Source organism: Dictyostelium discoideum, assembly GCF_000004695.1.
Source record: "Dictyostelium discoideum AX4 chromosome 4 chromosome, whole genome shotgun sequence".
Classification (NCBI taxonomy): Eukaryota; Evosea; class Eumycetozoa; order Dictyosteliales; family Dictyosteliaceae; genus Dictyostelium; species Dictyostelium discoideum.
In genome coordinates, this window is record NC_007090.3 from 2,392,075 (window position 1) to 2,404,574 (window position 12,500).

General features: G+C 25.5%; 5 protein-coding genes across 5 annotated transcripts in view; 1 reads left to right on the top strand and 4 right to left on the bottom strand.

Moving 5' to 3' along the window:
• DDB_G0284829 (hypothetical protein) lies at nucleotides 1–1,685 on the bottom strand (the record flags this gene model as incomplete). The annotated part of the gene is made up of 6 exons (XM_633282.1): nucleotides 1–180; nucleotides 257–563; nucleotides 632–880; nucleotides 948–1,182; nucleotides 1,262–1,521; nucleotides 1,582–1,685. Coding segments are annotated over 6 exons (1,335 nt in total), but the record flags the coding sequence as incomplete, so codon positions are not given.
• Nucleotides 1,686–2,486: 801 nt separating this feature from the next.
• Nucleotides 2,487–5,737, top strand: copB (coatomer protein complex beta subunit; the record flags this gene model as incomplete). Its single annotated transcript, XM_633283.1, has 5 exons — nucleotides 2,487–2,803; nucleotides 2,923–3,166; nucleotides 3,402–3,578; nucleotides 3,660–5,605; nucleotides 5,683–5,737. 5 exons carry the CDS (start codon nucleotides 2,487–2,489, stop codon nucleotides 5,735–5,737), a joined length of 2,739 nt encoding a protein of 912 aa, XP_638375.1.
• A 130-nt stretch (nucleotides 5,738–5,867) lies between these two features.
• Nucleotides 5,868–6,890, bottom strand: DDB_G0284737 (hypothetical protein; the record flags this gene model as incomplete). The annotated part of the gene is made up of 2 exons (XM_633284.1): nucleotides 5,868–6,380; nucleotides 6,492–6,890. 2 exons carry the CDS (start codon nucleotides 6,888–6,890, stop codon nucleotides 5,868–5,870), a joined length of 912 nt encoding a protein of 303 aa, XP_638376.1.
• A 515-nt stretch (nucleotides 6,891–7,405) lies between these two features.
• On the bottom strand, nucleotides 7,406–9,713 carry gxcFF (IQ calmodulin-binding domain-containing protein; the record flags this gene model as incomplete). The annotated part of the gene is made up of 2 exons (XM_633285.1): nucleotides 7,406–9,348; nucleotides 9,431–9,713. The coding sequence occupies 2 exons, from the start codon at nucleotides 9,711–9,713 to the stop codon at nucleotides 7,406–7,408; spliced, it is 2,226 nt and encodes a 741-aa protein (XP_638377.1).
• Nucleotides 9,714–10,317: 604 nt separating this feature from the next.
• The window catches only part of DDB_G0284741 (hypothetical protein), a gene marked incomplete at both ends in the record, with an annotated part of 4,188 nt that continues 2,005 nt past the window's right edge, over nucleotides 10,318–12,500 (bottom strand). Inside the window, one exon of the mRNA XM_633286.1 lies at nucleotides 10,318–12,500. This exon is cut by the window's right edge and continues 2,005 nt beyond it. Within this exon, the coding sequence (XP_638378.1) occupies nucleotides 10,318–12,500 (2,183 nt within the window).

Consider the following 12,500-nt stretch of genomic DNA (forward strand, 5'->3'; position numbering starts at 1 on the left):
TGTTCTAAAAATATCAACTGTTGATTGTTTATAAAGAACCAACTTGTTACCTCCTACAAAACCAGAGTATAAACCTTTTTTTTGAAGGCTATTGATTCCATCTTCCAAAAATTCAAGTTTATAAAGTTGTTTAGTGTCTTCCTGTATTACCTTATGAATTTTACACAAAATCAATATTTTCTATTAGAATTAAATATAAAATTTGTTAATTATTACTGTTTCATATATTATTAATCTTTATGTTTTAATTACTTACATTATTTTTTTTAATTTCTAGAAAGAGTACAGTATCACCAACTTTCAATCCCTTTGGTGGTTTTGAATTCCATTGATTTTGGTAACTTGTGAGATTTTCAAGAATAATAGCTGTTCTTTCTTCTTTTGAAACATCTGAAACACCAATTGATTGAGAGTCTTGTTCTGATTGAACATTAATAAACAAAGGAACAATACCAACAGCTTGAGATGGTTTCATTTTAATTGTTCTTGTTTTTGTATTATTGTAATCATACAAAGCTTGTTTTAATAGTTCAGAAAGAGACCTAGAAGTACCATCAAGAAAACTAAAATTTATTTATAAATGATTAATTAATAAACATATCGATAATTTATATTGTTCACAATATCATACTCTTGTTGTTTTAATTTTGAGATCCTCTCCTTGATAGTTCGATTCAATCTTTCTACCATACCTTGAGTTGTTGGTGTACGAGGAGCTCCATGTGCTGACTTGGAGCCTGGAAAAAGTTTTAGGAATTCTTTTTGGACTTTGTTTTTAAATTCACGTCCATTATCGCAGTGCCATACTTTCACAGGTTTGCCAAAGTACGTGAGAGCCAAAAAATTGTATATGGGAACTGTTCTCTTTGTTGTCAAACATCTAAAAAATAAATGATAATTAAAATAAAAAAAGAAAACTAATAAATTAATAAATAAAAAATAAATACCTTCCAGTAGCAAATTTTGTAAAAGAATCTATGCATAGAATAATGTAAACAACATCGGTGTCGTACGGTTGTACAGAGTCATATTGGATAAGATCATCTAGTTTAGTTAGTATCTTTTCATTATCATCATCGTATGTAACTTTTTCTTTATGTTCACCTTTAATTGATGTTAAATCATAAACCAATCTTGAGTATTCCTCGGTATCTACAATTGGAGCAAAATCCTTTGTTATACCTATTAATTTATTTAAATTATTAAAAGAGTTTTAATATAAAAGTTACAAAACATCATATAAAAATGATTGATACCAAACCTTTTATTCTATTTCGTTGGCAAATGTCACACGTATCTACTGCATCAGATACAAAAGAATACAATCCCATATTATAATATTTAGTCTTGTAGTTCCCATAGGTTGCATCTCTTCCTATATGACCTTTATGCATTTCTTCCCAGAGTGATACCATTCTATAATCATTAATTACTTCTAAACACACTTCTTTTGATATATTTCTATCTCCGCCACAATTCATGACTTTTTTTTCAATTCTAAATAATTTTTCTTTTCTGTTTCTGTTTTTTATTGGTCAGAATTTAAAAAATGATTGTGTTATTGTAAGGAAAAATATTTACTCATCATGTAAAAATTTATAATTTTTATGTTTAGTATTTTCAAAATTATTATCTTCAATAAATTTTAAATAATTTATAATTTCATTTATTTTATCTTGTTTCATTTTGGGAAAATGAAAATAAAAAAAAAAAAAAAAAAAAAAAAAAAAAGTTTTGTTGGGGAAAAAAAAAAAAAGTTTTGGCCCAAAAAAAAAAAAAAAATTAAATTAAAAAAAAAAAAAATTAAATTAAAAAAAAAAAAAATTAAAAAACCTTTTTTTAAAACTATTATTCAATTAAAAAATAATATTTTAATAAACTTTTTTTGTTTTTTGAAAAAAAAAAATTTTAGGGCCAGGAATTTTTTTTTTTCCTTCCCCTCCTGGGGGAAATTTAATTAATAAATTTCCTTCCCCTCCTGTAGTGAAATTTTTTTTAAAATTCCCTCCCACCCTTTAATTTATAAAATTTATTATGAATAAAAAAAATTATTTTTATATTTCCAAAATTTATTATATTTTAAAAGAAAAAAAAATTTAATTTTTTAATTAATGAATAGAAAAAATTTTATTTTCATTTTTTTTTTTGGGGGTTACCCCCTTTTTTTTTTTTTTTTTTAGTGTCCAATATGGTGATTTTTCCAATTGATAAAAAAAATTTTTTTTTTTTAAATTTTTTTTTTTTTTTTAAAAAAATTCAATTTCTTTTTTTCTTTTTTTTTTTTTTTTTTTTTTTTTTTTTTTTTTTTTTTTTTTTTTTTTTTTTTTTTTTTTTGATTTTTTTTTTTTATTAATATTATTGTTTTTTTTTATAAATTAATTATTTTTATCTATTTCTTTAAGACAAATTATATAAATCAATTATATAAATAGATAATATAAAGAAAAATAGGAATAATAAAATAAATAAAAAAATAAAATAAAAAGATGTCAGCATTAACACAATCAGGATCAATAGAGAAACCATGTACAATTTTAATCAACTATGATAAAGGTGATCCACCACAAGTCAATGAATTCAAACAAAACTTCGAACATGGTACAACTGAACAAAAGATTGAAACATTAAAAAAGGTTATTCTCTATACAATCAATGGTGAACCAATTCCACAATTACTTATGCCAATCATTCTTTATGTTATGCCATCAAATGATCATACCATTAAAAAACTATTACTCATCTATTGGGAAGTAATTGAAAAAACTCATCTTGGTAAATTAAAATCCGAAATGATTTTAGTATGGTAATGTATTTTTATTTATTAAAAAAAAAATAAAAAAAAAAATAGATATACATATTAATTTTTTAAAATTTTTAAAATTTTTTTTTTTTTTTTTTTTTTTTTTTTTTTTTAAATAATAGTAATTCATTATTAAATGATTTAAATCATCCAAATGAATTTGTACGTGGTAGTACATTAAGATTTTTATGTAAATTAAGAGAAGCAGAAGTTTTAGAACCATTAGTCCCATCTGTTCGTTCAAACCTTGAGAATAGACATGCATATTGTAGAAGAAATGCAGTTTTAGCAATCTATAATATCTATAGTCACTTTGATTATTTAATTCCAGATGCACCAGAATTAATTTACAACTTTTTATTACAAGTAAGTATTTTAATTTAGATTATTATTATTATTACTATTATTATTATTATTATTATTATTATTATTATTATTATTATTATTATTATTATTATTATTATTATTATTATTATTATTATTATTATTATTATTATTATTATTATTATTATTATTATTATTATTATTATTATTATTGTTATTATTATTATTATACTTTCAATCAAAAATTATAAACTAATTAATAAAATAATTAAATTAGGAAAAAGATGCATCATGTAAAAGAAATGCATTTATTATGTTATTTAATTGTGCACCAGAAAAAGCTGTTGAATATCTTTCATCAGTTTTAGATGAAGTACCATCATTTGGTGATATGCTTCAATTTATTGTTGTTGAATTAATTAGAAAAGTTTGTAAAACTTCACCATCAGAAAGAGTAACTATAAATATATTATTATTATTAATATAATCAAAAATGTTTAAAATTATTAACTTTTTAAAAAATAAAAAAAAATAGTCAAAATATATTAAATGTATTTTTACATTATTAAATTCATCATCACCAGCAGTTAAATATGAAAGTGCAGGTACATTATTATCATTATCATCAGCACCAACAGCAGTACGTGGAGCAGCAAGTGCATATATTGATTTATTATGTAATGAAAGTGATAACAATGTAAAGATGATTGTATTGGATAAACTTATTGAAATCAAAAAGAATCATAGTAAGATTATGGAGGAGTTGGTTATGGATATTTTAAGAGCATTATCAAGTCCAAACATTGATATCTGTAAAAAGGTATTGAATATTGTTTTAGATTCAGTCACACCAAAGAATATCGATGAGATCATTTTGTTTTTAAAGAAAGAGATCAACAAAACTCAATCCAAAGAATTTGATAAAGGTTTAGAGTATCGTCATATTTTAATTCGTACCATTCATGTCTCCTCGTTGAAATATCCAGAGGTACTTGGTAATGTTGTACCATTGTTAATGGAGTATTTGGGTGATAGTTACCTTCCATCAGCCGTTGATGTAGTCATTTTCCTTCGTGAAGTCGTTGAAACCTATCCAAGTTTAAGAGAATTAATCATAAAGAAACTCATTGAAAACCTTTCATCCATCAAGGTTTCAAAGGTTTATCGTGTCGCTGTTTGGGTGATCGCTGAATATGTCACTTGTCTTGAGGATCTTCAATATGCTATGACCTCAATCACCAATGATCTCGAGGAATTATTAAAACCAAAACAAACTGAAGAGGTTATTTTGGAGACAAAAGCAAAGGTAAAGATTGAAAAAGTTTCAATTCAAAAATTAATTGCAGATGGTGATTGGTATTTGGCATCTTGTATCTCAAGTTCTTTAACGAAATTATTCTTTAGAGCCGAGCAATTGAATATCGATAATGCAGACTCCAATAAATTAAAGGCACAAGTTATGATGATCATTTCCGTATTAATTAATCTTAGTAAGGCAAGTCAAGTTTCAACTTCAAAATCCGCCTATGAAAGAATGCTCTCATGTATTCAAGTTTTAATCGATAGTAATGCAACCATTAAAAAGATTTGGCTTCAAGATTGTCGTGACTCTTTTGCCAACTATCTCAAATATCTTTTAATTAAACAAAGTGAAAATAAAAAGAAAACAGAGAAAGAGGTTTTGGTTAAACCAAACAATATCATCAACATTAGACAACTTAAATCAAAGAAAGCCTTTGGTCCAGTCGATACAGAGGATGATTTAATTAAAGCAGTTGGTAACACTGGTGAAGCCAATAAAGATCAAAATGAATACTCAAAGATCTCTCAATTGTCTGGTTTCTCTGATCCAATTTACGTCGAAGCTTACGTTAGAGTTCATCAATATGATATCGTTTTGGATATCTCTGTGTTCAATCAAACCAATGATACCCTTCAAAACGTTACATTGGAATTGGTCACTTTGGGTGACTTGAAGATTTGCGAACGTGTCCCACCATTTACAATGGCTCCACGTGAAAAAACTTCAGCCAAAGCTTCAATCAAAGTCTCTTCAACTGATAATGGTGTAATTATGGGTACAATTGCTTTCGATATCGCTGGTTCCGTCAGTAGTATGTCTGATAAGAATTGTGTCATCCTTAATGAACTTCATATTGATGTTATCGATTATATTCTTCCAGCTAATCATCAATACACTGATGTTCTTTTCAGAAATCATTGGCTCGAATTTGAATGGGAAAATAAAATACCAGTCAATACAAATATTACCGATTTAGTTAAATACGTTCATCACATTAGTAAAGTCACCAACATGGGTATCTTAACACCAGAAGTTCATCTTTCAAATGATACTGGTATCCTCTCTGCTAATCTTTGTGCTAAAAGTGTTTTCGGTGAAGACGCACTTGCTAATATTTGTATTGAAAAACAAGCTGATGGTAAAATTTCTGGTTATATTAGAATTAGAGCTAAAGTTCAGTAAGTATTTTAAAATAATTCTTTTTTTTTTTTTTTAAACAATAAAAATATATTAACTTTTTTTTTTTTTTTTTTAGATCAATTGCTGTTACATTAGGTGAAAAGATTGGTAATATGGGTATGAAAGCTTAAAAAAAAAAAAAATTGCAATAAATAGTAAAAAGAATAATAATAATAATAAAATTAAATTAAAAATAAATGATATCATTTAATTGATTTTAAAGGTTTTTTTATTTAATTTTATTTTTTCAATTTATAATTATTAATTATTATTTGATGGTAATAAATCAGCAATTGTATTTGTATAATAATTTGGATTAATTTTTGAATCGATATTATTAATTTCATTTAATTTTGATATACCTGTCAAAACTAATAGACTCCTTATTCCTCCATTAACAGCAAAAGCGATATCAGTATCTAATCTATCACCAACAAATAAAGTTCTCTCTGGATTTAAATTATCTTTTTTTAAAATTACATCTAATAGTAGTGTTTCAGGTTTACCAATTGTAATGGGTTTAACTCCAGTTGAAGTTTGTATCATTGCTACGATTGAACCTGCACCTGGCAATGTTTTTTCATTTTTCACTGGATATGAAGTATCAGGATTGGTTGCAATAAATAAACAACCTTCAATTTCTTTTATACACATATGAGCATAAGTTGCCTTTTGAAATGTTAATTGTGTATCCATACCAACTATAACTGCACCAACATCTTTATCAATAGCTGTATTTTGAACACTATCTAATCCATCTTTTAATTTATTAATCTATAGATTTGGATTATTTTTATAATTATTATTTTTATTATTTTTAAAATTAATGATTGAATAATCAGTAAATTAATTATGTATGAGTATATATTTTTTGATTTTATTTACTTCTTTAATAGTTTTAAAATTTTGATCGTTTAATTCTTTTTCTAAACCATGTTCGCCAATAATGAAGACTTTTTTAGTTTCTTTTGGGAAGTTGATTTGATTTAGATAAATTGCAGCCCCATATGATGATCCATACACCTCATCTATGAAAGCTTCGATATTAAATGATTTGATTTTCTCCAAGAATTGTTGTCTAGTTTTCGTACTATTATTTGTAACAAAAAGAATCTTTTTTCCAAGTGTTTGTCTTAAATAATTTAAAGTTTCAATAGCTCCTGGTACAATAGTATCTGCAATCCACAATACACCATCACAATCAAAAATAAATGTATCAATTGAATCTATAAAAGATTTTTTATTTTCTTCATCAATTTTTGTACTATAGGTTACCAAATTCATTTTTATTATTACTATTATATCTGAAAATTAATATTCAAAAAAATAAATTGATTAAAAAAAAAAAATTGAAAAAAAGTAAAAAAAGAATGATTAAAAAAAAAAGAAAAAAAATTTAATTTTATTTTTCTTTTTTTTTGTTTTATTTAGCAAATGATTTAATTTGATTTATTTTTAATATGAATTTGGTATAGATATATATATGTTGGTCATTGAATTGTCCAATTTTTTTTTTTTTTAAATTATTATTGTTATTATTTATTTAAATAAATTAATAAATATTAATAGTAATTTAAATTTTATTTTTTGTATTATTGTTTTTTTATTTTAAATTTCCCATTTCATTTCCGACTTTAAAAAAAAAAAAAAAACCATATTTTGGTCACTGCTTTTCCTAAATCTACAAAACAAAAACCAAAAAAAAAGGTTTTATTCTTTGTATAACATTTTTTAACAAAAAAAAAAAAAAAAAAAAAAAAGAAAAAAAAAAAAATTGAATAAATATTATTATCAATTATTTATTTGGTAATTGAATCTTCTTTTTTTGATATTGGATTTTCATCAATCATTGTTGAGGAATTTGAAATTGATGATGACATAGTTGAATTTGAGGAGGAAGAGGAATAGTTTGAAGAAATAGTTGAACTACCTTCCATTCCTTTAATTGGTTTTGATAAAGATAAAAGTTCTTGGATTGATTGTTTCAAAGAGAAATTATCATTTGTTAAAAGTGTTCCACGCATTGGTGAAGATAATTTACTATGATAAGGTGACATTCTACTCAAAGAAGGTGATGTGAAAGAAGCAATATTTAAGTTTGTTGCATATGAGCCATCAGCACTTCCACTTCCATAACTATTGCTACTACCACCACCACTACTATCAACTAAACCAGGATTAGTTGACCATTTTGGATTAAAACTTAATACATTCTCTGTGACTCGATTAATTACATTTACAAATGCGCTCCTCCATTGTTCTTTCTCTTCTTCATTTGGTAAACAAATCACTAATGTACAGTCCAAAGTGTGTAATTTAAAATAATACCTATCACCATCACTACTATTACTACTTCTAAAACTTTCTCTACCACTTTTTATACTATTTTCAATAAAACTTGAAAAACTCATCTTTCTATTCGTAGTACCATTATTATTATTATTCGTATTATTTATATTATTATTATTATTACTATTTGGATTATTTACATTATTATTCGCATTATTTATATTATTACTATTCACATTATTTAAATCTGATACACTATTATTATTATTATTATTATTATTATTATTATTATTATTATTATTATTATTATTATTATTATTATTATTATTATTATTATTATTATTATTATTATTATTATTTGAATCATTTAATACACTATTATTACAAGAATTTTCTAAATTATTACAACTATTATTATCTACATTATATTTATTTAATTGATCATCTGAAGGTATAGTTTCAACTATTTTAATTGATTTTGAATGATCTATTACAGTACTATATTCTAAATTTACAAATTGTTCAACTTTATAGAGTGTTTTAGTTTTTTTTGAAACTATAAAACTATCATTAAAGAGATAGATATATCTGAAACGTGGACTTTGAATTTTCCAAATTGAAGAGGGACGAATTGTACCAGTGAAAGTATCATGGTCATTACCGTCTGCTTTATAAATTTTAACATCACCCTCTTTAATTAAACGTCTATGAGGTTCAATTAGATTCTTTACTTTTGGTGTTAACTTTTCATTGATTGCAATGATTTCTCTAGAGATTTCCTCCTCTTTCATTTGTCTATTGATTAGATCTGCAATTGTTTCCATACCTTGTAATGCTGATACTATATTTTTAAAATCGTGATCTGATGAGGGCGTAAATTTTAATAACTCCCTCAACAATAATACATATCTTGGACAACGTTGAACTGGCATACTAACGAATGATTGTAAATCCCTTTTACCAACTTCAGGCAAATGTTTACACTCTTGTATGAATAATACATATGATGGTCTTTTTGATGCACTCTCCAAAACTTTTAATACTGATGGGAAATTGGTAATATAATGACTATATGGTACCTTTAAGAAATGGGTAAACTCTAAAAATACATCACCAATCTTTTGATAATAATTCCAACGATCATTTGTAATCCGAGTGGAAAGTTTCTCTAATAATTTTGAATTATACAATAATATCACCTCGATTTGTGAGAATACAATCTTAATTTCCTCACTAGTCAATGGTGGTTGCTCTAAATTTAATCCTAAATTTTGTCCACCATCGTTCTTTATATTCTTTAATATCTTTTGATTGGTTGCTGATGATATTGTACTATCTTTACCACTAACTAATTCTTTTAATGGTACCATATAAACATTCACAATAACTTTTAAAAATTGAACATAATCTCTTTCTGTTATTAATAATTCTTTAATAACTTGTGATTTTTTCACTAAAATTTAAATAAAAATAAATTAGTTTTGTTTTTTTTGTTTTTTTTTTTTTTTTTTTGGAAAAAAGAAAAAAATACATACAAAATAATGACCATTTTTTTCTTTGAGAATGACCCCTCCAAACTTTTTGAATTAAGATTGCAGATTTATGAGATTTTAATTTTCTTGATTCTTGTGCTGATAATTTAAATTTATTTTCTAATTCTTTAATACTTAAAAGATATTTCTTTCTTTCTTCCTCTTCTTCTTTAAATAGATCTGATGATAAATTAATTTTACTTTTTACATTTACATTATTTTCATTACCTTCAACATTTTCAACATCATATTCACCATATGGTTCAAATGAAAATGAATTACCCATTATTTATATACTCTCTTTCTATATTCCAATTTTAGTTTATATCCTTATTATTACTGGTTTTTTTTTTTTTTTTTTTTTTTTTTTTTTGAAAAAAATTATTGGTTCAATTATTATTATATTACATACAAATAGGTGAAAAAAAAAAATAAAAAAAAAGTTTTAACTAATTTTGTATGAGGTTTGTGATAATTTTGATGGGGTTACTGCCAAAAAAAAAAAAAAAAAAAAAAGTTTTAACAAATTTTGTTTGGGGTCTGTGACAATTTTGATGGAGTTTTTCCAAAAAAAAAAAAAAAAAAAAAAAAAAAAAAAAAATTTTAATTTAAATTAAAAAAAATTTCCAAAAAAAAAAATTAAAATTAAAAAAAATGGAAAATTAAAGTTTTGGTTTTTATTAATTAAAAAAAAAAAAAATTAAAAAAAAAGTTTTATATCTATAAATAAATAATCTATTTTTGGTTTTTTTTTTTTACTTTTTTATTTTATTTTTATTTTTTTTTTTTTTTTTTAAAAAAAAAAAAAAAGGTTTTATTATTTACAAAAATGAATCACATAAAATGAATCTTAAATATTATTATTAGGTTTTTTTTTTTTTTTTTTTTTTTTATATAAATTGTTTTGCAACTTCAACATCACAAACCAAGAAATGACTACCAGCTGGTAAAAGTTGAGATGATTTTGAAGAAGTTGTTTTTAAAGCGAATAATACATTGGCAACTAAACAAGATGGTAAATTTTTATCATATAATTTTTTGAGGGCAGACATTGAATCATTTGAGACACAAACGATACCTTCTTCTAATTGATGACCATAATATCTTTCACCTTTTAAGACGAATAAAGCTGTGCAACCTGCTTCAATCTTTGTAAATGTAATTGGAGAACCATTTATGAAATCCATTAATTTAATGTTCTCTCTTGAGCTGGTGGTTAAATCCTCTTCTAAAGCAGAAGCACGACGACCAGCTTCCAACAATTCCTCTTCGGTACCCATCCAACCAGATATTTTCTCTTGGAAACTTTCTTCCAAAAGGTGGATTAATTCTTTATTCTTTTCAGTTTGATTCTTACTATGATTTCTTTCAATTTGTTGAACTAATGCTTGGATTCTATTTACAGAGATGTCACTTGGAGTTATACAAGTTAAATCTAAATCACCACTATTAAGGGTTTTAAGTGCTTTACCACCAGATCTATATTTTTCAAATCTATCCAAAATTAAAGCTGATGGTGTTTTCTTTTGACCAATACCTTTTTCAATTGATATGTTATCTGACGATGAAGTGGTAGTTGTAGTGGTTGTTGTAGTAGTGTCGTGAATATTAATCTTTGAGAAATCTTTAGTTGTTATTTCCATATTATTATTATTATTATTATTATTATTTGAGCCAGCAACACTTGCAATTGATTTTTCAATAGCCATATCAATTTCAAGATCGAAATCACTCTTAACTTTTGTAACAATGGCAGTGGTAGTATTGGTGGTTGAAGATGATACTAATGATTTCATTAATTCTTCTTCTTCTTGTTTATTTAGCTCTACTTTGGTGGTTTCATCGGAATCTTCTAGATCAGATTCACTATCACTATCATCTAAATCTACTTTATTATATTGAGCCAATAATTCAATATAAGTGAAACCATGATTATTTACAACACTAATGTCACAATTACTTTCGATTAAGTAGGTGACAATATCGGTATTATTGGTAACGATTGCTTTGAAGATTGGTGTTTCACCATCACCATCGACGGCATTAATATTTGAACCAGCTTCAACCAATTTAACAAAGATATTGTAACGACCTAAAGCGGCAGCCCAATGTAATGGAGTCATACCAGTGTGATCCTTGATATCCAAAAGTCCATCACCCATGAATAAAAAGTGTTCAATGAAAATGGAAACGATACGACAATTGTTATCTTGAACAGCATAATGGAAAGCGGTTAAACCACGGTTATCTTTACATTCAACCAATACGTCATATTGTTGACAAATGAATTTGACCAATCTATAATGACCACGTTCGGTGGCAATATGTAAACCGGTGGCACCAACATTATCGGCATTTAAAAGATCAAGATCACTACCGGATGCTTCGATCACTTGAGTGACCAATTCAATTGAACCTGAATAACAAGCCATATGGAAAACTGAGTGACTACTTCTATTCTTTATGGTTAAATCAGCACCCATTTCAATCAATTTCTCGACCATATCAGTACGACCTTCCTTGGCAGCAATCATAATTAAAGTATTACCTTGTAAGTCTCTAATGGAATTGACGAAACCATCCTTTTCATCACCACTTAATAAATCTTCTAATTCTTCAACTTCGCCATGGATTACACAATTCATATAGTTGAAATAACTTGGTGAAGAGTTCATATTGTTATTATTATTACCACTATTACCACTGCTACCAGTGATGAAATAAGTTTGACTGTTACCACCAGCACCACCAACAGCACCATTAATGTACATACTATTTGAATAATCTTCACTTGATGGTGATGAAGGATTTCTATCGCCACCAAAATCAATTTGTTGACCACGTTGACGTTTTGGATTACCATCTTCTGGTAATTCATTATAGGTGAATGGATGTGGTTTACCGATTTTAGATTTATTTTTGACAGACTTTTCCTTATCTTTTTTGATGGTGTTTTTAGTGTAACGGGTGGTGACATTGTATGAACCAGGTGTTGAACGATTTGGTGGAACAAAAGCAAAAGAGAAAGAGGTTTGATTTGGCATACGAAGTTGTTCTTGCTTTACAGAGTATG